The 23,204-nt window shown below is 49.9% G+C and overlaps 9 protein-coding genes across 9 annotated transcripts; 4 read left to right on the top strand and 5 right to left on the bottom strand.

Moving 5' to 3' along the window:
- Positions 1–152: 152 nt before the first annotated feature.
- On the bottom strand, positions 153–1,395 carry rgsB (putative RGS domain protein (Rax1); the record flags this gene model as incomplete). The annotated part of the gene is made up of 3 exons (XM_043270358.1): positions 153–389; positions 441–1,167; positions 1,241–1,395. The coding sequence occupies 3 exons, from the start codon at positions 1,393–1,395 to the stop codon at positions 153–155; spliced, it is 1,119 nt and encodes a 372-aa protein (XP_043126293.1).
- Positions 1,396–2,465: 1,070 nt separating this feature from the next.
- Positions 2,466–4,047, bottom strand: gcnE (histone acetyltransferase GCN5; the record flags this gene model as incomplete). Its single annotated transcript, XM_043270357.1, has 7 exons — positions 2,466–2,486; positions 2,550–3,257; positions 3,311–3,425; positions 3,485–3,693; positions 3,754–3,810; positions 3,867–3,961; positions 4,026–4,047. 7 exons carry the CDS (start codon positions 4,045–4,047, stop codon positions 2,466–2,468), a joined length of 1,227 nt encoding a protein of 408 aa, XP_043126292.1.
- Positions 4,048–4,356: 309 nt separating this feature from the next.
- Positions 4,357–6,103, top strand: Aspvir_007174 (putative DNA repair protein Rad1; the record flags this gene model as incomplete). The annotated part of the gene is made up of 5 exons (XM_043270356.1): positions 4,357–4,459; positions 4,512–4,541; positions 4,605–4,659; positions 4,720–4,759; positions 4,946–6,103. The coding sequence occupies 5 exons, from the start codon at positions 4,357–4,359 to the stop codon at positions 6,101–6,103; spliced, it is 1,386 nt and encodes a 461-aa protein (XP_043126291.1).
- Positions 6,104–6,396: 293 nt separating this feature from the next.
- Aspvir_007173 (MRX complex DNA-binding subunit) lies at positions 6,397–10,086 on the bottom strand (the record flags this gene model as incomplete). Its single annotated transcript, XM_043270355.1, has 2 exons — positions 6,397–6,405; positions 6,463–10,086. 2 exons carry the CDS (start codon positions 10,084–10,086, stop codon positions 6,397–6,399), a joined length of 3,633 nt encoding a protein of 1,210 aa, XP_043126290.1.
- A 1,810-nt stretch (positions 10,087–11,896) lies between these two features.
- Aspvir_007172 (GATA transcription factor LreB) lies at positions 11,897–13,113 on the top strand (the record flags this gene model as incomplete). The annotated part of the gene is made up of 2 exons (XM_043270354.1): positions 11,897–13,004; positions 13,070–13,113. 2 exons carry the CDS (start codon positions 11,897–11,899, stop codon positions 13,111–13,113), a joined length of 1,152 nt encoding a protein of 383 aa, XP_043126289.1.
- A 470-nt stretch (positions 13,114–13,583) lies between these two features.
- Positions 13,584–14,692, bottom strand: Aspvir_007171 (uncharacterized protein; the record flags this gene model as incomplete). The annotated part of the gene is made up of 3 exons (XM_043270353.1): positions 13,584–13,989; positions 14,047–14,346; positions 14,460–14,692. 3 exons carry the CDS (start codon positions 14,690–14,692, stop codon positions 13,584–13,586), a joined length of 939 nt encoding a protein of 312 aa, XP_043126288.1.
- A 1,065-nt stretch (positions 14,693–15,757) lies between these two features.
- Positions 15,758–17,075, top strand: Aspvir_007170 (FAD-dependent oxidoreductase; the record flags this gene model as incomplete). Its single annotated transcript, XM_043270352.1, has 3 exons — positions 15,758–16,099; positions 16,153–16,541; positions 16,592–17,075. 3 exons carry the CDS (start codon positions 15,758–15,760, stop codon positions 17,073–17,075), a joined length of 1,215 nt encoding a protein of 404 aa, XP_043126287.1.
- Positions 17,076–17,454: 379 nt separating this feature from the next.
- Positions 17,455–20,838, bottom strand: Aspvir_007169 (uncharacterized protein; the record flags this gene model as incomplete). The annotated part of the gene is made up of 8 exons (XM_043270351.1): positions 17,455–17,719; positions 17,780–19,155; positions 19,770–19,906; positions 19,965–20,113; positions 20,178–20,480; positions 20,548–20,624; positions 20,676–20,689; positions 20,751–20,838. 8 exons carry the CDS (start codon positions 20,836–20,838, stop codon positions 17,455–17,457), a joined length of 2,409 nt encoding a protein of 802 aa, XP_043126286.1.
- A 653-nt stretch (positions 20,839–21,491) lies between these two features.
- On the top strand, positions 21,492–22,998 carry Aspvir_007168 (tRNA (adenine-N(1)-)-methyltransferase; the record flags this gene model as incomplete). The annotated part of the gene is made up of 4 exons (XM_043270350.1): positions 21,492–21,597; positions 21,661–21,807; positions 21,869–21,939; positions 22,000–22,998. 4 exons carry the CDS (start codon positions 21,492–21,494, stop codon positions 22,996–22,998), a joined length of 1,323 nt encoding a protein of 440 aa, XP_043126285.1.
- Positions 22,999–23,204: the final 206 nt, after the last annotated feature.

Below are 23,204 nucleotides of genomic sequence, written 5' to 3'. Positions count from 1 at the left end.
AAGGCCTGCACTGCGGTGTCGGTCCCGCGCAGGACAGCTGGGCTCGCATGACAAAACCATAGTCGCCAGAATTATTCAATAGATCAGAAAAACGTCCGAAGGTGCGGCCTGGGAGACCGGACGTCTGCCTAACAGCCTGAAAAATGACCAAATCATAGCATAGTACCAGGAACAAAAATAAACAGAATGCTCAGTGCGGCAGCGACCAGTAGGGCGATGAATAAAGTTGCAGTGGCTCGTTTATTCAGGAGCTTACGAACATAAGGCTCGCGGATTGGAGCCCAGTTCATGAACGTGTATTCACTGTACCCCAAATACGCCATTACCGGGTCGATCTTGTACTGGTACGAAGCTATGAAATATGCAGCCACAATGAAAGGCAAAATCACCTGGTCCGTCATTAGCAAAAGCGCGCAAGGAAACAGGAAAGAAGAACTTACCCAGCAACGAATATGCCGCGGCTTGTCTCGTAGGACAACGTAGAAGGCGCCCCAGAAACCACCGCCAAAGCTAATCAAAGCCAAAGCCAAGCGAGTCACAACGGTCAATGGCACAAGATTACCCAAGGCTTTTGCCTGCAAAAACCCAGGGTATGCGTCACGTTCCATTGCTTGGAAGACATAGTCCTTGGCGGGGTCGAACACTTCTGGATCGTCTCTCCCGTCATCCTCAATCAAATTGATTATCGTTGATACCATTTCCTCCGGAAGAACGATCTCTCGTTCAGCACCGGGTAGTAAATACGTGTAGAGAATCTTCTCCGCAGACGCGCGAATATCGTGTCGCGTGACTGTATGGCCAGGGGAATTCGATTCGTTCTGTGTCCCGGAGCTTGGACGAGGCGGTTGTTCATTGGAAGGAAGGCGAGCAGCGTTCTGCGACCCGAGGCTACTCTGCGGAGAATGCTGGGATGTGTGGCCATCAGACCGAAGGAAGGCCGACAGCCTTTGATCGGCGTCCTTGTCGTCGTAATCACGAAAGCCCCGGCGCAAGCCAGAGGGACCAGCTTCTGTAAGCGGGATATCGCCAAGATGTTCCAAGTTATCCAAAGCGGCGGATGAGCCTTTACTGTCTGCTTTTTCAAGATCAGGCGTCGCAACTAAGACAGACCGACGCAGTTCGCGCACATAATGGCGACATAGCGACATATGTTGTGATACATCGAGCCTATTTCACTTTGAGGTCAGAACTTTTCCGTAATTCATGCGCCGCAGTATTCAAGCAGAGATCTTGCGCATACCAGAAATCCAAGTAATCGACCGAGCGCTGTTGGTCGCGCATGTATATGTAGAAAGAGAATAGATCGACAGGAGCCAAAGTGCGACGACTTAGGACCTCAAACAGAGTTGGGAGCCGATTCCTCGGCTCCATGTCCAAAAGTGATGGCGACGCCATTGTAAGGGAGGGCGATAGACAACCAACAAGGCAAATCCAATAAGTGATCCAAACGAGCGAAAATTGGCGTGAGATCAGGAGCGAAAAAGTCGGAAATGATGGAGGATATCGAGTTGGTCCAAGAATAGGAGTGGCCCGTGTTTACTGTTCCACCAACGTCTCAATAATAATAATAAGATGGCCAGCTCACGATTGGATAAAGGATCGCAAAGAATTAGAATATTAACGAATGACTGGAGGTAATTTAATCCAAATTAAGATTAAGACATCAGAGCAATGAACGATAGAGATTCGTGAGTCTTGGACTTTCAGGCTCAGGAGCCCCTGGAGTGCACCTGAAGTGGGAAAAGACGGCTAAAAGTAACAATCCTCCAGCCGCCCACTGGGAACAACAACGGACAATAAGCACAAGGAGGAATAGGGCACGCGTTGCGATATTATAATAATAATTATGACAGCAAAAGAAGGACGGTGGATTGCCCCGACCACCTGCAGAGCAACTTTTTGATACTAGATAGTAATTATCTATCTCTTGTTGACCTGCCATCTACATGATCCGCAGCCAACAAACGGGCCGCCGCAAAGTTATTCCGAAATGAAGGACCCACTAGCTAATGATCATCAGCAGTCACCACGTTCTCCACCACTAGCAGAGATTACATGCAAGGGAGGCATGAATTATGATATTGAACTCATCTGGTGGCTAGAAGCAAAGGGCAGCGACACACTCACATGCTGTGATAGATCATATCGCGTCTCAATGCAGCAGTTCGCTATATTCTAAGCTCCCTTGCCGGATTGGACTGCTTTCCAGCCTTTCTTTTTGTCTCGGGGTGCCTTAGGAATAAAGCTTACAGCAGCGGTTTCCCTGGTAGAGAATGAGGAATGTACGAAGTGATGTTTGTGATATTGCCATATCATTTTGATCAGTCACCAAATGCTAGAAATGGCCAAAAATGCTCCCCCATGCATCCATTGGGTATTTGTTCGTTGAATAGAAGAATAAACGCCAACCAAACCATAACTCCATCGCTTCAAGATCAGGAAGGATTGATCAACCATCAAATAAGTCAGTGCCCATCGGCCAGATGCTATGACAGAGTCAGCACGAACTGTTCTCCCCTCTAGGATGGCTATCCAAGAGAAATACTTACCGACCACTCCGGAATGTTGCGAATCTGCTGCCACATAAACTTTTCCAATTTATTCGCGCTCTTCGCATATGGTGTAGTCTCATTGTTGTATTTCCGGCAATTGTCAAATATCAACATGGCGTCTTTGATGAAATCTTGCGGGGTCGGGTACATGTCCTTCTCATGCTTCTCTTCCATCGTCGATAAGTCCATTGGCTCTTTGATGACTTCGTAGTAATCAGGAACTTCATCGCGGTTGACAGGCTGAGTGAACGGCCACGCAGCACTGTGGTTCTGCATGTCGTTGAGCAAGTGCAGGAGCTGATTATAATTCGGCCCATGGCGCGGCTGCCGCGCCAATTCATCCATATCTGGTGACCATCCGGATTCCTTAATGGCTGGAATACTCAGAGGATCGATCTTGCAAGCTCCGTTCTTCCATTCCCTTGGCGGAGGGTGGATAATATGCGAACGGCTGAAAGCCCTGATTTTCGCTTGCACTGCTTCCTTCTGCTTCAGAAGCATGCGACCTGCTTCCAAATATCGGATCTTGGGGAGCATGGTACATTGCATGATGGTTCCTCCCTCGTAATCCTTGATATAACCCATCCATATAGCCTTGTCGAGCGTGATTTCCTTGGTGAATCCCTGCTTCTTGAAATAACCAATCGCATAGTTGTCCGCATAAGTCAGGAAATGCATAATGGGCGAGGTCGCTTTCACATAATCCTGCTCTTACAGTTAGCTACCACTCCAGATGTGGCTTTAAATCCTAGCCATACCTTCAAATGAGACATCAAATGCGCACCGTAACCCTTGACTTGCTGGTCGGAAGATATGGCACAGAAGACGATTTCCGCGAATTTGCGGCTATTGAACGGCCGGTAGGTGATTCCTCTAGACAACAATTGGTGAGCTCTTCAAGAAACTAACCAAGCCATTTCTCTCACACATACCCTACAACCTCTAACGGGTGCTTTACAATGGCGATAGACAAATGCGAACGGTCATAGACAAGTCGTGCGATGTAATCCTTGGGCATCTTCGGAAGTTGCTTCTGAAAGATGCACTTCAACCCGGTGAGAACGACGAAACTATCCCGCGAGCCATCATTATTGACCACTCGAAACTCGATTTCACCTCGTCGTTCTTCTAAGACAGCGGGCTATTGTGGGGGATCAACATCAGCCTCCGCGTCGAATCAACATCCACTGGTGAAACTTACCTTTTCCGGGAAGGGAACGATCCTCAGCGGTAGCTTTCCAAAAGGTTCATCTTCGGTCTACAAACAAACACTGTCAGAAGGGCAACCGGAACGAGTTCAAAGTGAAGACAAACCTTCGGCTCTCTTTCAGGAGAGTCAGTGCGCGCCTTTTTAATCTGTTTCTGGGAATCCGGGGAAGCCGCATCTTCCGAAGCTTTCCGCTTGGAACCTGTATCTATGGTCAATCAAGTCTGAAAACCACAGAAACCAGCACACCCGGCTCGCGGACTCACTCTCTGATGTAAGTGCCGGCATATTGTGCTCGAGATTTCTGTTATAAACTGTCGTCTTCAACAGCCTGTACCCAAGCGACGCCGAAATGCGGTCTCCGCGTTATAGGCGGAGACGAGGGAGGGCCTAGGATCGGGACTATGTTGATCCGAGATTGATTGGGCCAGATCAACCATAAGCTACTTAGGCCTGACGCGTTGCTCCTATCTAGAAACTCTGCGATGGCGGAGTAATGTAGACTAGCTGTTCTTTTCCATTACAGACATCAATTGCTGTACAAGCTGTCTGATAATTTGATTTTTGTTCGATTTCAAGTCTAGCCAGCTTATCCTCATGTCTCTGAACGAAGTCTGGGAGGCAGCCTCCGCAAGCCCTTATTCTCCCCTGATATCGAAAGATCACCAGTTCTTCCTTGGCTTCAGTCTGCTGCTGAGTGGTAAGAGGTGTGGTGGCCTCCATCAAGTTGACAGAACTAACTGGCACTCTAGCATTGGTCCTTACTGGTCTTTTCGGTCTGAGTATGTCTCGTTCTGCGCATCCAAGTCAAACTGGGTTATAGCTCACCATTGCTCGCCAAATAGATCGCTCCTTCTTGAGCATCGCAACATTCGGGGTTCCGGCGTCATTGGCATTCGGGTAAGCTGCGACAGTTTCTGATTTGGAGCTGTGCCCGTCGCTCATATTACACTTCTACAGATTCGGTGCCGTATACATGATCTGCGCCGCTGGTGTCTACGTTTGAGTGACTCGCATCCCGATTCTTTCTATGTACTATAAATCGGAAAGTTGAAAGACAAAAGACGTGTAACAGGGCGGGAGCTGTCTTACTAGACACGCCTTTACAAGCCCATCAGCCTATTCCATAATCAATCTTTCCGAGCTCATTGTTCTATGCGTTTCCCTGGCTATCTGTACAGACAAGAGTCCTAGAGCCATGGCAAATACCGGCCCCATCTTTTCAGCCGTCTCCAGCAACGCTCACCAGCTCTATACTCTGCTGCAATGCATTGGATTCGTTCCAAAAGCCACCGTGCAAATAACTCCAGACGGAATCCAGTTTTCGGCAGAGGAGACCAGAGTGATACAAGGACTTGCCTTTCTCGACAAAGCGCTCTTCACCAGTTATACCTTCAATCCCCCGACGACCCCAAGCAATGAGGCCAACAACACAGACCACCATGACGACACTGCAGAGACCGCATACTACCCATGTTTCGTGGTCTCACTGTCTGCCCTCTTGGAAACGCTGAAAATCTTTGACATTAATGATGCTTCATCGAAAAGCTTCAGCAGAGCAGTCAGCGTCCAACCGCCCAACCCTTCAGCATCAAGCGCATTCACATCCCCCGCACTCCTCCTCGACCGTTCCTGCACAATCCAGTACTCGCACGAAGGCGCTCCGCTGAGCATCACCCTCTCCGAAACAGGAGTCAAAACGACCTGCGATTTGACGACCTACGAACCCGAAGACACCGACACCGACATCCCTTTCCAGCGCGACGGCATAGTAATGAAAATCATCATGCGTTCCGCATGGCTACACAACGCCATCACGGAGCTCGGCGCAACCGACCCCACTGTCCTCAAACTCTCGGCTTCGGCGACACGAGAACCCTTTTTCGCTTTGTCAGGCTCCGGCGGTCCCCTCAGCGAATCGACGGTTGAATTCTCGATTGAACAGCAGAACCAAAACAATGGCCCGTCTCAAACCCATAAGGTACTCACTGATGATGGCTCGCGAGCGCGGGCGAAGAGGGCCAAACTCGCACCTACCGTCACCGAAACCTTTCTCGTCAGCCCGCCGTCGTCCATGGGAACTCGCATCAACCAGAATTATCGTTTCTCCATGATTCAAAAGGCAGCCCGCGCTATGGCAGTCGCCAATAAAGTGAGTATCCGAGGTGATAGACAGGGCGTTTTAAGTCTTCAGTTCATGATTGAGTTCGACAACAACGGGCATGGTGGCGCAACTGGTGGCGTGCGGTCTTCGGGAGCAAGTACTGGGGGCACCGTCACTTTCGTGGACTTTCGTTTTGTACCATTACTCGATGAGGATGATGTTGATCTAGAAATGGATTAGGGGGTAATGCTTCGAGTTCGGCGTATGTCTGGTCGAAGTTGGAAAAAACGTTGATTCACAGTAAAGACATCAATAGAAATTCCCAATTGCTTAAAACTATTTCCCCTTCCCCAACGCCAGCACAAATGCGATATGGAACCTAAGATCACCTGGTTCAGCTAATAATATACAGTGAAAGCAAACAATTACCAATGCATGTCACCTGGTCCATGCGCTGGTCATCTTCCCTTGTTCAACCATAAAGTTGGAGTCGCTTTGTAGCACGAAGGAATCGTACGGGTTTAGGAAATAGATTACATGACCTACAGCTCATTAGTATATAAGCGATTATGCTAGCAACGCAGATAATCATAACTCACCTCTGCAATGGACTGTCTCTCGATAATCGACTTCTGTTTCTCATTGCGGGAGACCCGGTAATAGTAATCACTGAAGTCGCCGCATTGCATATGCCGCAGGAACTCCTCATCGTGAGTAATCACAATAAGTTGAAAGTTTGCCTGCTGCTGACGCGCCCGGATGATGTCGTGCAGGGACTCAGCAAGAGAGCGAATATTGTCCCGGTCGAGGTTGGTCGTCGGTTCATCGAGTGCGATCAGGCCGCAGTTGACGCCGAAACACTCTGCCAGGGCCAACCGAATGATTATACTCGCGAGCACTTTCTGTCCTGCACTGCAGCGTCCTCGCATGTCCATCTCTGCGCCCGATTTGACCATGCAGACGCGGTAGTTGTAGGATCGGTTTCCTTTTGCATTTTCGTTGTCGGAGCGGATGAGGATCGTGTCAACGTCCGTGCCTCTGTATGTCTTTTGCCAGAGCTCTCCAATGATTGCATTGATCTCCTCCATCTTCAAGGAATGATACTTCATGATGGCTTTGTCCAAAGCACCCCCGTACCGAGCTAAATCATCAACAGCAGCCTTAGTAGTTTCCACCTTGATGTGCGCTTCCTTGTACTTGGAAGCGGCGTCTTTGTAGTCCGTGTTCCAATCCGCCAGAAGCTGCATCAGTTGATCATCCTTAGACTTCATTTCTCCCATCTTGCTCGCTTGCTTGGCAGCAAGCGCGTTGTGCTCGCGGGTTCGGCGCTCTGATTCCTCCTTAAAGCGGCTTCGGTCCACCTCTGCGTTCTGAGCTGCCAAATTCTCAATTTCTGCGGACACCTCTGCCAGCGCTCGAGTTGCCTGGCGGTATGTCAGGTTGTCGGAGTATTGGCGTTTCGTGTTCTCGCTGTCTTTGAGCTGTGCCGAGATCTTATTGATCTCTTTGGTAATATTGGCCTGTTCCGCTTCAAGCTGGCTGATTTCAGTCTCAATCGTTTGAAGCTCGCGTCTACTACGCTCCAACTGACTCGGCCCGCCTCGTTCGTTGTAAGAATCAATCTCCTCCGTCGCCAGATCCAATTGGCGTATATTTTCCGACAGTTGAGATATTACTTGCTGCATCTCCCTCTCTCGGGCCTCGACCCGCTGGCTGATATCGTCATATTGAGCTTGATATTTGAGGAGCTCCGGTGTCAGCTCCTCAATGTCTCTGTCAGCCTTTGCGATTGCCTCCCGTTGCTGGTTGTTAAGGTTCCTATATTCCTCAATGCGAGCAAGCAAATCTGACTTTCTCTCTAGTTGGAACTTCGCATTGTCAAGCTTGCTTCTAGCATCTCGGAGCTGCAACTCCAAGTTATTCATTTCAGTCCGTGCCTGCTCTCTATCATTTGTAAGCTTGGACAGGGTCTTTTTCAGAGCTCTAGACTTCTCGCCAATGCCGGCAATCTCCTCTTGGATATCTTCCAGAGTACGTGTAGCAGTATTGTCCTGTTGATTGGCGGACAGATCCTGTATCTGGGACCGGATGGTCTTGATTTCGCTCTCGTATCGCACGATAGTATTGACGGTTTTCGATAAAGCCTCAACGTCTCTCTTCTTCTCAGCCTTCTCGCTGACGATCTTGTCATGTTTCTCTAACTGGTCCAGGAGCTCATCCCGCTGATGAACATACTGGTCTTCTTCTTTCTCTAGATCCGGAATCTCGGTTTTGGAGAGGCGAGTCCACGTATCGTAAGCTGTACTTACTGCACGGGCCGCGTCGAGTTCGGCTTCAAATCTTTCAACATCTTCTTCCTCCACACCGATCTGCGCTTTTTTCACCAATCCCTCTAGTCGTTTCTGGAAGACGGTGAATTCTGCGTCGGCCCTGAACGCTCGTTGGCACAGTCTACAGGCTTTTACCTGCTTGGCTGTCTCCAGACAACGCATAAAGTAGTCGCCGAGTCCGGCGCTCTGCTCGGCGTCCCTTCTAGCGACATCGAGCTGCGCTTGTCTTTGTTTGAGTGCATCGGGATACTCTTCGGGTTCCTCGTTGATGGCTTCACGAATTTCTTTTGCGCAGCTATTGAGCTCTTGCTGTCGCTGAGCCAGTGTCTTCTTGGCGGCCTTGAGTTTGAATTCGACCTGCTCCAACTCCCTGTTGACGCCGTCACGTTGGCTTTCGGCACTAGAGACGTTTCTGGTCTCCTCTTCAAGGACACGCTGAAACTCTTGCTCTAAAGTAGCTGGACTCCAATTTGCACCAATGTACTTTGCAAGGCGTTCGCCATGTGCAGCTTTCATAGTTTCCAAGCTGCGTTCTCGTTCTTTGAGTTCCTTCTTGAGATGATCTAACCGGGCAAAATCCCCGGCTCGTTTTGTGGCCGCGATCAATTCAGCATTGAGGCGAGTGCCTTCATCCTCGAGGGTGTGGAGTTCTGAGTTCACCTCCTGAATCTCTTGGTCCAGTGAAGCCGATCGAGCACGATCTTTGGAGTCGTCCAGACGAGATGAAATGTCCTCAATGTTTGCTTCAAGTGCAGCTTGGACGCCCTCATCAACGTCAATTTCGTTGAGCTTCGCTTGATAATTGGAGGCCTCCTTGTCATTTGCAGCAAGCTGACGCTTGGCCGCATTCTTACTTTCCTGCAATGCAGACTTCCGCTGTCCGATCTCATTCAGAGTAGACTGTACTTCGCGTAGCTCAGTTTGGGTCTCACGCTTAACGCGCTCCAGCGCTTGGTTTTGCTCCTTCAACAGCTTACGAATCTTTCGCATGAAGTCGTCAATATCTGATTGATCCTGGATATTATCAAAGCCTCGGATGTTATGGCTGCGAGCAATCTCCCTTGTCATCCTCTGTCTTCTTTCTACCTGGCGCTCGAAGTTGGCTTTGTCATTTTCGTATTTTCCGTATTCGGCTTGTTTGACTCCCAACTTCTGACGGGCTTGCTCAATCCGGTCCTTGATCTCCATATAATTCTCCTTTTGAGCTTCCTCTTGCTGTTGGTATTGAAGTTGTCTGGACTCAAACTGCTCTAGATTCGATTGCAGCCACTCATCCGAATCATCAAGCTCAACAAGGTGCCTTTTGAGGTTGTCAATTGTCGATTGCAAGCTCTTTGCCTCGATACGCTTTCCTTCCAAAGTCCCTAAAACCTGAGCATAGCTTTCAGACTCTTTCCAAGCTTTGTCGGCGAGTTCCGCAACACGGCGCATCTCTTGGGAGAGCTGATGGGTTTCAGCGCGGAGCGCCTCAATCTCGTCCTGTAGCTTGATGGATCTTTTCTCTGCACGATCAGCTTTTTCCTTGTCTTCTTTGGCATGCTGTTCCATGATTTTGTATTTTGCCAGCTCCTCATTCTGCTTCTTACGGAGGGCTTTGATATTGTCAATGGCTTTCGTATATTTCATAGCTTCGAAGATCTCATCAAATCTCTTCTTGAGCACCGATGGTTCGCTCATGGGCCAGAGACTCTCATCCTGGTGGCAGAAAATGACGGAATCTAAAACAGCTCTCGAAACGCCAAGATACTGAGGCATGATTTGGTCCAGCTCTGCCACTCGGGATGAAATAGCCGTTCTTTCACCATCCTTGACCATGAGAAGCTGTCCCTCGAGGGTTTTTTGTTGCCTAGTGGTTTTCTTCACTGTAAGTTGAAGACTCCGTGTAGCAACCATCTTCGCTCCAGATGTACTCTTGAAGGATAATTTCACTTGGGCTAGGACTTCTTTCTCTCCGCATAGCTGCGCAATAATTTAGTAACATTGTTGTAATAGGAGAGAGTTCCAATGTTACCTTGGGGTCATGGATGAAAGCACCGCCCTTACTGTTGGGTGGAAGATCACCGGTCGTAGCATATTTGAGGCATTCAATGATTGTCTGTATTCCCCCTTAGCATGAGTGATGCTCATAAGCCGTCCGCTTGTTGAAGCCCCTACCGTCTTCCCTGAGCCATTATAGCCGACGATCAATGTAAGAGGTGTGTGAAATTGGATGGTCTCACTGCGGGTGTTGTCGAATGAACGAACACTGAGAAAGAATCACGAGTCAGTATACAAATCAAAAATCTTGAGCGTATCCTTCTGTAGGAATGTACGCACCCAAGGATTGATAGCTTGTCTATCTTCGCTATAGTTGGAGCAAAGCGTCAGTCTTGTGCTTCGTCATCGAGCTCCGCATCACTTACACCTGCCAAGCTTATCAGTTTTCCATGTTATTTTGTTCTGAAGCACGCAGACTCACATTTTGAAATCAAGCACTACAGTGCTACCCACCAGACTCTAAAGGTCTTCAAAGGATGTCAAGCCACTATCCGCCCCAACACTGTGGGTGCATCCCAAGCCTAATCGAAGCTCATCAATATCGCCGCTTCTGCCTGCGCGTCAGAAACGCGGAAAGGAAGCGCGAAGTCACGTGATATACACAAATGGCTTTATGAGCTTGAAAGAGACATTAGTATGTTGCAAGTTTACCTTTATTATTCTCTGCAAGATAGCCTGCTCATGATGAATGATCTGTTTGCTTTGGGGCTACGGATGACTAGCTTGTACGGCGCCTGAGATGTGCTGAGCTGCGTCAAGGTATGGAGTTTATCAATGAGCCATTTGAGAACCCATTGCTCAGATCCTCCTTTCAAGCCTGTAGGCTTTTCAGAGTCGTCGATCAAGCTCTACCGGGATGTAAGATGACTTGAGGGGTACCATTCGCACAGTCTTCGTTCTCAGTGTTGAACGACCTTGTCGCCCAGAAGAAATGGGATCTGAACTTCTAAGAGATCGTGAGCGGCTTTTACAACACATGGAAAGGTTTTAACTGAATGGGCAATATTTCACCATCATCAAAGAAGGGAAGATGGAACAGTATATTGCTCTCGACGTCCAGCTAAACTGCCACAGAGATCCCGTCTAGGTAATCCTGCCGTCGCCCACTTAGAGTTAACTAATATCAAAGAAAACAAAGTTTCAAGAAGTCATGGCTTCTGTAAGTTCGCTGTGCTTCATCTTGTCTGCCTTTCTAGTTATCTATTATAGCCGAACAAACGCAGCTTCTTCCTTTATCTCGCCTATCGAGAGTCTTGCCAGTCATCTGTTTCGCCTCTCCCCACAGAAATACCTATAGAATTAGAGCACACCTGGATGTACATTGCCCAGAATATCAACCACTCTCTCCGTTCTCAAAGAGTTCGAGGACTCGTTCATTCAGACGGTAAAAGTTTCTATGCCAGCGAGAGCAGGGCCGCAGGGAGTTACGGGTTAAAATGCGGCCGTATACAGCGTCAACAGCGGTCATTTTCGGCGTTGATCTCACAGGTCCTCACATCCATATGGCATTCCTTCGTCCTTTTCTGTGCATATCTTTTCCGCCTTTGAACGATCAGATTTCGCGAGTCTCTTTACATTATCGGCACCTGTATCATCAGGACTCTCGCTCAATGTATTAAATCGTTTATAGTGACAGTCATTTCGCCATTCCTGGTTCCGCGCGACCATGGAATTCGCCCCTCCGGAGGCGGACACGGTGAGATCAAACAAGACATACGCATTGCAGCACGAGAGAGATACTCGAGATACGATGGATGTGCAAGCAGTTCCAGTGTCAATTTCTAGCAATGAAAGCAGCAACGATTATTCGAATGCCATCCCTCAAGATGCCGAACCGCAGCCGTCTCTCGATGCGACAACAGAAAAGGTTTGGGTGCAGCGTGCTCTCGCCGAAATGACAGACATGCTCCTCCTCCTTCGTCCCGATGGCACAGTCCTCTACGCTTCGCCGTCCTGCAAGTGGATTACCGGATACGAGTCGAAGCAGATCGAACGTGATGCTCTGTCCCGCTTCATTCACGATGACGACAAGTCCGTCTTGAACCGTCAACTCGAAGAGTGCATCACCACGGCCCGTCCGCTCCGGTGCCATTTCCGCTTCTACAAGCCGAATAATACCTTCTGCGTCATAGAAGCGCACGGTCATCCACATGTCAAAGACGAGAATAATACTTGCAACGGTGTTTTCCTGGTCTGCCGGCCGTATCCCACCAGGAGCTCGGCGCTACTCGATTCCTTTCTCGAACACAAGATCGAGAATATCCGGCTAAATCAGCGCATCTCACAACTCAGAGCGGAAGAGGAGGAAGACTTAAATTCAGGTCGACAGGCATGCCTCAAGCAAAGCTCGGGATCATCTGCCCTGCGCCAGAACTTGCCTCCGTTCACGTCTTACGATGCGACCGGCTCAGGTGAGGAGAACGAGTCGTCCGATACGGTCAACACCGATGATGGAGAACCGGGGTCGCTTCTTGAAAGCACTACGCGACAGGCACAAGATCTGGCCCACATCGACGGAATTGAGATGATGACAGGACTGCGCTACCGTGAGGGCGAGCGGTCTCATGGCCTCAGCACGGGCATGCGCCAAGGCTGTCTCGTCCATTGCGATATTGATATAGCCACGATTGAGCAGCAAGCTCGGAGCGCACAGGAGATCGACCGAAGGAAGAGATTGAAGGGAGAGTATCTGTGTACCGACTGCGGGACCTCTGATTCCCCCGAATGGAGAAAGGGACCGGACGGACCAAAGACCTTGTGTAATGCCTGTGGATGTAAGTTGCTTCCCTAAACCTACTCTTGTTGTTACTCGACTGAGACTGACTGCTGTCTTCAATAGTACGTTGGGCTAAGAAAGAGAAGAAACGTCAGGAATCAAATTGATTATCAACCCTGGACAATATCGGCGCGTATCATCGAGTTTTTGTACTCTTTTTCTGCGAAGAGATACCCTTGCGTTTCTTTCACCGATTAGCATATGCGGCAAACCTGATCGCCCTCTCGTTGGCTTCGAGACATATATCAGCCTTACTCCCCTATGTGACTGGTGACTGGAGATAGTATGAGTCTCTCGGATTTACGGGATCATATCTCAATTTACGCTGAATGACTACGATCAACTAAACTGCAGCATCGATCCCAGTCGCAATTCTTCTTATCATCTAAGAGACGAGGACGACGCCTTCTCAATGGCACATCGATGGCTCGCAACCAGCTGAATCAACAGAACTTTGATCGAAAGGATGAACAGACATAGGGGAATAGAGCAGCAATCAACAAATCTAGCGAAGTTTCACACTCAATAACGGTCGCACACATCCTATACACACTTCAACACGATCGAAAATGCGCCCTCACGTTTTGGCGGCCTTCTTGGGAGGCGGAGGGAAATACATCTGAGGCTGAGGCTGGGTCGTTGCTCCAGCGTGGGCATGTTGCCCTGATGCGAAAGTGTCCGCCGACGACTCCTGCTGCATCGAGTGGCGGGGATTCGAACCACCGAAATATTCACGAAGAGGTAGGTCGGTTGAATTGTCTCCTCCTAATCGGTTGAAGGCAAGGCTACGGGGTGTCATAGCAGGCATGCCCTCTCGTGGATAAGCTGGGCTCATCGGAATCACCACGGGAGTCTTGAGAACGGCTTCTTCATATTCCTTCCAGGTTCTCTTCTCTTCGGCCTTCTCTAATCGTTCCGCGCGCTCTTCCGGAGTCATGACGCAGGAATGGACACTCAGAACAAACTCGACAAAATAGAGGACGCTGTTTCTTCCGTCAATCACAGCCTTGAGAGTCGACTCGCAGGAACATGGTACTCACATGATCATTATTGTGAATGTAAACAGGGCCTTCGACTGACGACAGTAATTGATATTGTCCTTATTCGCAGCAACGGTGCACTTCTTCGTGATGTACCACGGCGCACCGGGCTGCGGGTGCGCGGGATCCGACATATCACTGCCGGCCTGGTACCGAGCTGAAACGATGTATACTGCAACAAGACCGCCGTGGATAATAACCGACAAGGGCGGATAGAACAGTCGAAGGAAGTGTACGGGGATTTTGGTGATCAGGAAAAATGTGCTTAAAACACCAAGTACTAGGTTGTAATTGGTGATGCTGTAGCCCCAGCCAGCGTCAGCGACGTTCTTCTCCAATTCCAGGATCAGACCAACAAGGACGTTGGAGAAGAGAAAGAACCAGAGCGAAAGGCAAGAGAAGAGAAAACGTACAATTCGCTCCAGACTGTAGGAACCTTGTAAGGCCGATAGTTGGCAGCCGCATACAACTGCTCATCGGGGGAACTGTTGAAGCCGTTGTCTGCGCCATCCTGCCACAGTTTCGTCCGGTACAGATTGTGAGAAGCGATTCCAGTGAGTGTAAGGATAACAATGGTAAAAGGCAGCTCGACAGCCATCAAGTACAAAAGTACTTTGTGATAGCGATGTTTCCGTGGGAAATACATGGCGACCGAAACCGAAGTCTTCGGATAACTCAGGAAACAGCCTATCTGGAAATTCAAGTATAAAAGAGCTAGACCTCGTCTTTATCGAATGTGTAGTCGAAAATAACTGTCCACTGGCGGCCAGACCGGCTGGCTGGGCGTTCAGTTCACTCGCATTGAAGGAACCCAAACACTCAACCAGAGGAAGAAGTCAAACAAGCAACAATCACAGAAAACGACTCGGTAGACCAGCCGGAAACACGCTTTAGATATGAACAGAACAGAAGCACCGCCAGAAGACTACAGAATACCTAGGGGTCAAATATGGCCTACGGCGCACGCTTGTCGTCCATGGTGCCCTGTAAGCAGATAGCAGACCTGAAGAGGGGCACCAACCGCAGCGACGATAAGGCAGGAAAGTCGAGGATCAAGACATGCAAAAGTTTCCTGCTGATGCATCTGGCCAATGCTGGCGGGTTTGAAAGCGCCAGCACAGGCACGAAGGCCGGGATCTATCGCCAATGAGGCTGCAGAACACGCATATTGGCCGCCCGCCATCACGCACTAGTCCGTGTGACGAGGAGATCAATCTGCATGTTTAAGCGGGCGATCCCAGTAGTAGAGCTGAGGAGCTGTACTAGAGCTAGTTGTCACCAAATCAAATCTTAGTATGCGAATGGTCAATGGCTTGTTGAAAAGCGAAGCGCCAACCGGAGGAGGATCATGGGTGTCTGTGATTGGGTATGCAGCATGGTCTAATTCGCCTTAGTATTCATTCTCGACATGCTAATTGGCATGACTAATGCAAACAAGCATTCGTACTCTCACAGTATTTCATCGCAGAAACTAAACGGATCTAACTGTGAGGACGTGCTAAAGAGAGATGGATGGAATGGTGATGGAGGATGATTCCAGTATGACACGCTGGCAAACGTCATACCACTCATCTACCATCAGAGGTGTACTCAATCTAGACTGATCATACAATGTTGTTTTAACAAAGTCTCCGAGGTTAAAGCCTAGTCTACGCGGATAATTTAAAAGATATAGATACTTGACGTCAAAACCAGTAGGTCGAACATCCGAATGCAGACTCCCCGACTATTGTGGTGCCACCGACTCCACCGTTCACCACATCCACCAAGCATCCTCGTCTCTCAGCGCGTGCCTTTTCTCGCGCGGCTTCAACCCCTGTCCGTTCACCAGTCCGTTCCGGGTACGATCCGACGCCAGATGGATTACGCATCGACTAGGAAGGCCTCCGTGCCGCATCTGGTGCGCACGGCGGCAGAGCCCCGACAGAACCGCATGTATACCGTCCGGCTCTCACATGTCGACGAGGTCAATCCTACTGTGCGGCTGATCCAACTAACAATTCCTCCTCATGTGCAGAGCCTGGAGGGGCAAGAGGAGCGAGCTGATGGAGAGGTATCCTGTCTCGCAACTGTGCCACTTTACTTGTATATAGCTAATCACCTCAGTCTGATCAACCACAACCACTCACGTTCCTACCGGGCCAGTGGGTAGACGTGCATATACCTGGGCTCGCCGACGCGGGGGGATACAGCATCACCTCCACCCCGGCAGATGCTCAGGTCCTCCCCTCGCCAGGACCTCCCGTGGAGTCTCCCATGGACGAGGAAACGGGCCTGCCTCCGATGGACCCGCGAGGCAGAGCGCCGTACGTGGAGCTAGCCGTCCAGCATGCCCCGTCCAACCCAGCCAGCGCATGGCTCTGGAGACCCAAGGACGAGATCCAGGGACAGGAACTGAGCATCCGCATCGGAGGCAGTTTCGTCTGGCCCCCATCGGGAATCAACCTCGACGAAACCAAGAAGGTTCTCTTCATTGCAGGCGGAGTGGGTATCAAGTATGCACACCCTCAAAGTCATTTGAGATTAGTAGCTAATCATCACCCAGCCCTCTCATCTCCATGCTCTCGCATCTGAACAACAACGACGAAACAGCTCTACACCACCAGCACTCCGACATTCACTTCTTCTACTCCACCAAGATCCCCCGGTCAGCTGTCCCGTCCCTCCCTGAAAAAAGCCCCCAGGCATACCTGGACCAGATCCTCTTCCTCTCGCGGCTTCGCGAAATCATTCGCTGCCAGTCAGAGTCGGGCCGTCTGCGGATCTCTTTACGGCTCTTCCTCACTAATCTCCACGCTGACTTCGCGCCACTTCTGTCGGAACCTCAGAAGGATTTGACTATTTATGCACGAAGACAGCAGCCCGATGATCTGCGGCAGGCGCTCCAGGGACCTGATGGTGTCATTAGACCTGAGGAGACGGTCTGCTATATATGTGCGCCTCCCAAGATGACTGACGAAGTTGCGAGTACTCTTCGAGGTTTGCTGGGAGATGGTAAGGAGCGGGTATTGTTCGAAAAATGGTGGTGATCAAGTGTTTTCATTCGTAAGATGTGGGAGAGTGTATTGAGGCAAGGCATGCTAGCGCTGCAACAATCACAAATGTTCTAGATGAATGCTGCTGCAGACTGAGATCCCTGGTCCTCTGCTCAATGATGAGACAATTTAGACTCATGCTAACCAGCCTTCTCAACTCAATATATAAGGTACAAAGACCGCAGGAAAAAAGCGCCCGAGATAGCAAGATGTAAACCATAGACAGCGTATCTATGCCGTGACATCAAGGTATGAGAGTATCGATACGCATCGCTGCGAAGTTGCTTTTGAAGCCACATGTAAAGATCACCCCCTGACGGAAGCGGCGAGTCAAGAAGAGGAAGATTGACACATGTGCAAGAACTCAGAACGCTCAATGATGTTCATCAGGTCCTTTCACTGCACCTCCGTCGATGATCATCATCTCGTCGATCTTGGCCTCTACTTCGCCGTATTCTAGTCGCTTGTACGTCACAACACGCCCGGGGTTCATGTCAAAATCATAGAAACGAACACGACGGACATAGCCACCATAACCTCCGTAGCCTCCAAAGCCAGCACCGCCTCCGTAGCACATCCAGAGAGACGGCTTCTGATCTCGATCCTTGTTAAGCATGCAGTAATCATTAACATGGTCGCTAGAGATACGTTAGCAAACTGCACACATGTCGCTCTTGAGTATCAAAAAGGGTACTTACTGCCCGCAGCTCACGAACAAAATTCCTTCCTCTTCTAGGGCATCTTTGAAACCAGAGTTGAACCCTGGTGCGGTGGGAGCCTCCGACCAATTTCCTCTATAGTAATTCGAGGAATCACGGTATTCTGGAAGCGGAATATGAATAAAAGCCATGTTCATGTGCATGTGACTGTATTCATGGTGTTTTGTTTTGAGGCTTTGCGCCGTGTTTTTGAACCACCGAATCTGGCTCGGTTTGATCCAATCGTAGCCTCGGAACTGACGTTCGTCTGGAGAGTAGGAATGAGAGTCGAGCAGGTACAGAGTCAAAGCCGAGTGCGCGGTCGTTCCACGACCGAGGACTTCGACAATATAGTTTCCCACCCCATCCACATCTTCAGGGCCGGCCGTCGACAAGGAGTAAGGGAGATCTTCAAGTATGGTCATAAGCTGTTCTCGACTAAGGTTGCCTTCGTCGTCGTGATTGCCGAATATGGCGGCGTAGGGTATCTTGCGATCGACAAGTAACTTGACAGACTTGAAGAGCGCACTCTGAGCATCTCTCGAAGTTTCACCGTTGACTTGGTCACCGCTCAGGACAACAAAATCGGGTTTCTCCTCGTCGAGGAGTCTTTCCACAAACTCCAAGGTCCGAGGATCCGCTTCACACTTGTGACCGGGCACAGGCTCTACCGGAACTGGGTCTCGACACACTCCAAGTCCAGTGCTCAGATGAAGGTCTGCTAGTTGCATGATCTTGAATTTCCCATTCTCATTAATGCGTGGAATGCGCTTCTTGGTCTTTGGCGGGTCTCCCCTTCGAATACTGATGCGGGCCTCCAACTCCTCCGTCTTGCTATCCAGGAGCAGCGGAGTATCTTTCACCTCCCAACCCACACGCGGATCAACCGCGTCCGCACCGAACAAGACATCGATCGAGGTGATCACTTTCTGCGAGTCGCTCGCATGACGCTTGGCCGTCCGCTTCAGCCAGATGCCACCTGGCCTCTGCTCCCAGTCAATAAGCCCTCCATGTGGGTCATTCGAGGACTGCGGCGTCAGTCGGCTTATCTTCAAGTCGATCACCACCTTGTCAGATGCGAGCAGTTCCTCTTCCTTCTTCCGTTGGAATTGTAGGTAAGCACTGGACGTCCACCCCAAGCGCAGATAGAGGTCCTTTTCAACTCTAGACCATGCCTTCGGGTTGACCTTGCAACTGGAAAAAAGGTTGAGAGACGAGCAAGTGACCACGGTCACATCGGTAACGACGTAGCCAGCATAATGAGTGGGAAGGTGGCCATGGATGGACGCCGGTAGCACACGGAATTTATTGTCTAGAATCACCACAAGAAGTAATGCAATTGAGGCGATGATAGCGAGCTGCACGCCCGTCCGAACCTATTATCATCGAGAACATTAGCTAGCGAAAACACAAAATAATCGACTCTCAACGAGTGATCCATACAAGCCGGCGAGTCATGTTAATGAAAGAAGCCCTTGGTGATCTTCGAGCGGATGGTAAGCAGCTGGACGCTCAAGCATGATGGGGCACACGAGGTTATAAGATGAAAGCAGGCCACACCATGGACAAGACCTGATTACCGTCAGTCCATCTCAAGGGGGCCAAATCTGGGGATGGAAGAGTTGATTGTCCGAGTCCCCGTATTTGTAGCACTAGGAAACTCGAGTCCGGAAGGCGGTCACATGTGAACTAAAGTTTATCATTACCTCTTGATTATTATTATCGGCTTTTTGAAGTCCCTTGGGCCCTCCTGGGTCTAAGCCTATTTGGGAATCCCTTGACAAAGCAAGCCTCCGATGATATCTTAGGTACTGAGACTCATCTAGTCAATCTTCTATATAAGGTAGCCATCTCTCTCTATATATGTATAGATATTATCGGAGGATATTTCCCCTTGTCTATTGAAAATCCGAAACCAGTCGAAGAAATCCAACGTCTCCCGAATCTATACAGCGGCGGTGGAATTATGTCAATTGCCTTCCTCATGCACCTTCTTCAATCCTTCTTCAGCCACTTTCTTCAATGATACCTTGCCGCTGAGAATGTCTTTTGTAGTGGCCAGGATCGTCTCCCAACTTTCGAACGTGGTGAATGGCATTCCTTCCCGCTCGCAGTAGGTCACCAGATCTGAATTGTGATCAGCCGCATACTCGAAGATCGAAGGTCCAGGGGAGGTTTGGCTTACCATGCCCCTTTTTGGCAAAAAGAAGGTCAGTCTCTGCAGCAGCAGACAGATCGGAGACGCCATCTCCAGCATAGAGCAGAGTAGGACGCTTGTCGACCGGCAATGCAGCATACGGCTTAATCTCCAAGGATTTGTCATGTCCGAAATGACTATCGAAGGCGCAAATTAGGCTCTAAAAGCAACATTCACAACCAGAGTCTTCGATATTCTCACCTGTCATCGTGGTACTTGATTTTCCAACCGCCTGCGGTGTTGATGTCCTTGCCGTCGCGGCTCTCCACGTCGTTAGAAACAATGTGCAAATGGCTTCGAGGCTTGTGTCCCAGCAATGACTCGAACAAGGCACTAATGATGGGCTTCATCCCCGACGATAAGACCACAATTGGAACGTTGTTCTCCTCGGCCCAGTAGTAGAACTCGACAAAGTGGGGGTCAAGTTTCATGTTCTCCTGAAGGATCTCGATGCACTTGTTGAAAGGCGTCTTGACGCTGTCCAACATATCGCGGAACGCATCACTGTAGAACAATCGAAGAAGTCAGCTGACGCCTTCGCTGGGGAGCAATGCCATCCACTTGCACATACCGGAAGCTAGCTCTCCCGTGGAGCACATCGTAATTCCCTTGGCGACGTTTTTCTCGTCCGTATCCGAGATTGTCGGTCTGAATATATCAGCGTGGAAAGCCAAATCGGATTTCGTGTCAGAAGTTTACCAGAAAATCATTGCCTGAGATTCAACGGTGGACAATTAGCTTCTGATAGTATAGTTCACAACCAGGTGTGCCTACTATCTGCCAATGTAATGGTCCCATCAAAATCAGTGAAGAAGATGATTTTGGGATTGGTCTTCATGTAAGGGAGTTCGGTGGAACCCATGGTGAGAATAGGTAGCCCTGAGTACGATGGAAGCCTGAATATAGATAGGAGTTATGGTAAGATTCTAGCTCAGTGATGCAGCTGATGTCAATTGAGACCCACTTGAGAGGGGAGACTAGCAAATGGCACAAATTTGCTGGTAATTGAGTGTAGGGACTGATGATTCCGAGGTTGAATCAGGATGATAAGTAGATGGCTCAATGGATTGAGAACATGAATTGAAGAAGTGAAAGAAAGATAGCGTCCCATGAATCATCCCGCGGGGGGATCAACAGTTATCTACTGCCCCGCGCATCGGTCAGAATACAACTAACCTCGATTTGATTTGACCTCTTCGCTTTTCTTGCTTCACCGTTCGCATTTAAGTACTGGTGAAAGAATTCAGCATGATAATTGGGTGACTTTTCGATGCTCTTCTGGGCCAGTTAATGTGGAGGCGCCGGATTGGGAAGATGGAAATCCCCCAGTCCCCACGCGCCCCTGTTTTGATAAGTGGACAGAGATGGAGAAGTGCCAATAGCGACAAGTCCGATAACCGTCAAAAAGTTTTTGATTCTGGCCAGCGCCAAAACCCCCTCGCAATTGAACAACGATTCTTCTCGACTTTGCACTGATTCTTCTTAATCCCTTCTTCTATCAGCAAGCAGTGTTGGATGGCTCGTCTTTTTCAATCACTGCGCCGAGCCTTGGGGCTGACTCCCTCTAAGCCCGTTCCAAAATTTTCGGGGTCAATTGACACGAATTTTTCTTATTTTAGAGGTAAAGCCCATTCAGATAGGCAATACCTCTTGTGCCTGTGTATGCTGATAAATGTCATGTTAGAGGGGGACAGAGTTGTTGTTCATGGCAAAACTCCATCCTTAACAAAGCCCCTTCGAAGAGGGCAGAAGACCGATGTGCGACGAGGAGTACTGGAACATGATAGCATCATCGGCCAGCGAGTACGAGATCTTGTCAAGGCACATAAGGGTAGGTCAATTGAGACTCTTGACCACCAGGAATATATAACTAATTGCCCGTCGCAATGCAGGCCCTGACTACCGACTCAGCCTTCCGACCCTCGACGAATATGTTTCCATGACCCCCCGTCTCGTCACACCAGTATGAGATCAATCGCCATTGCTCTCTAGTCCAAACTCCTACTCACCGACGTCCCAGTAGATCTATTCCGCCGATGCGAACTTGATTGTCTCCCTTCTCGATATCCACGTCACTCCCACAGCAGAAGGATCCCAGGAACAGCCACCGTTGGAGATTCTCGAGTCTGGCACGGGTCATGGCTCCCTCACTCTACACCTCGCGCGCGCGATTCAAGCAGCCAACTCAGTTCCACCTCCTCTCCCACAGAAATCGCAGGTTCAATACCTCCAAGGCCGACCGATCCGGCCGGGAACCGACGCGGAAAAGGCAGACCCCAAATCAACCAGCACCACCGCCCAAGAGCCACCAGACGAATCCGTCGAGCAGCAAACTCAGCAACAACAATGGGACACCTGGCGCGCCCACCGACGAGCCATCATCCACACCGTAGACGTCTCCCCCAAGTTCTCCGCCCACGCCGAGAAGATCGTCCGCGGGTTCCGCCGCGGAATCTACGCCGGCAATGTCGACTTTTACGTCGGCCACGTGGAGAACTGGATCGCAGAGCAGAAGAAGGCTCGCGCTTCGAGATCCCTCCTCTCGAGCGGCCCCACAGTCGAGCCATTTCTCTCCTACGCTATCCTCGACATGCCCTCCGCGCACCTGCGCATCCCGTACGTCGCCCCCATCCTGAAACGAGACGGCATCCTTGTCGTGTTCATGCCGAGCGTGACCCAGGTCGGCGACTGCGTGGATCTCATCCGACGGCAAAAGCTACCCTTCATCCTTGAAAAGGTTGTGGAGCTCGGCTCTGGTATCAGCAGTGGTCGGCTCTGGGATGTGCGGTTTGCCGTGAAGAAGTCGCGTGCGGACCCGTCCTCGTGGACGGAGGCCGCGGACTCGGTGGAGACCGAGGAAGACTCTTCTGACGCCGGTGTAGAAAGTGCACCTGCTGCTCCTGAAGAAGCTGCAAAGCCAGAGGAGAGCGTGCTGGTCTGCCGACCTAAGGTCGGGACCAGGATCGTGGGTGGAGGTTTCGTCGGCGTATGGAGAAGAATAGAAGATTCGGCGAAGGAGTAGCCTGTTTTACCTGTTTCCTGGATGAGGAACATGTCAGGATACCCATTTGTGACAGATATTGCATTGCATCGCCCTTACCCTCCTGCACTGTACAATACACACTAGGCTAGAATGTATACTATCTTCATTCCTTACTTGTTTCTAGGCCTTAGGCGGTACGACATCGCAACTCATTCAGGGGATCTCACTTATCGCTACAATCATAC

The sequence above is a fragment of the Aspergillus viridinutans genome, assembly GCF_018404265.1.
Source record: "Aspergillus viridinutans IFM 47045 DNA, scaffold_5, whole genome shotgun sequence".
Lineage (NCBI taxonomy): Eukaryota > Fungi > Ascomycota > Eurotiomycetes > Eurotiales > Aspergillaceae > Aspergillus > Aspergillus viridinutans.
Note: the sequence above shows the minus strand (reverse complement) of the source record. Positions and strands in the feature narration are given on the sequence as shown.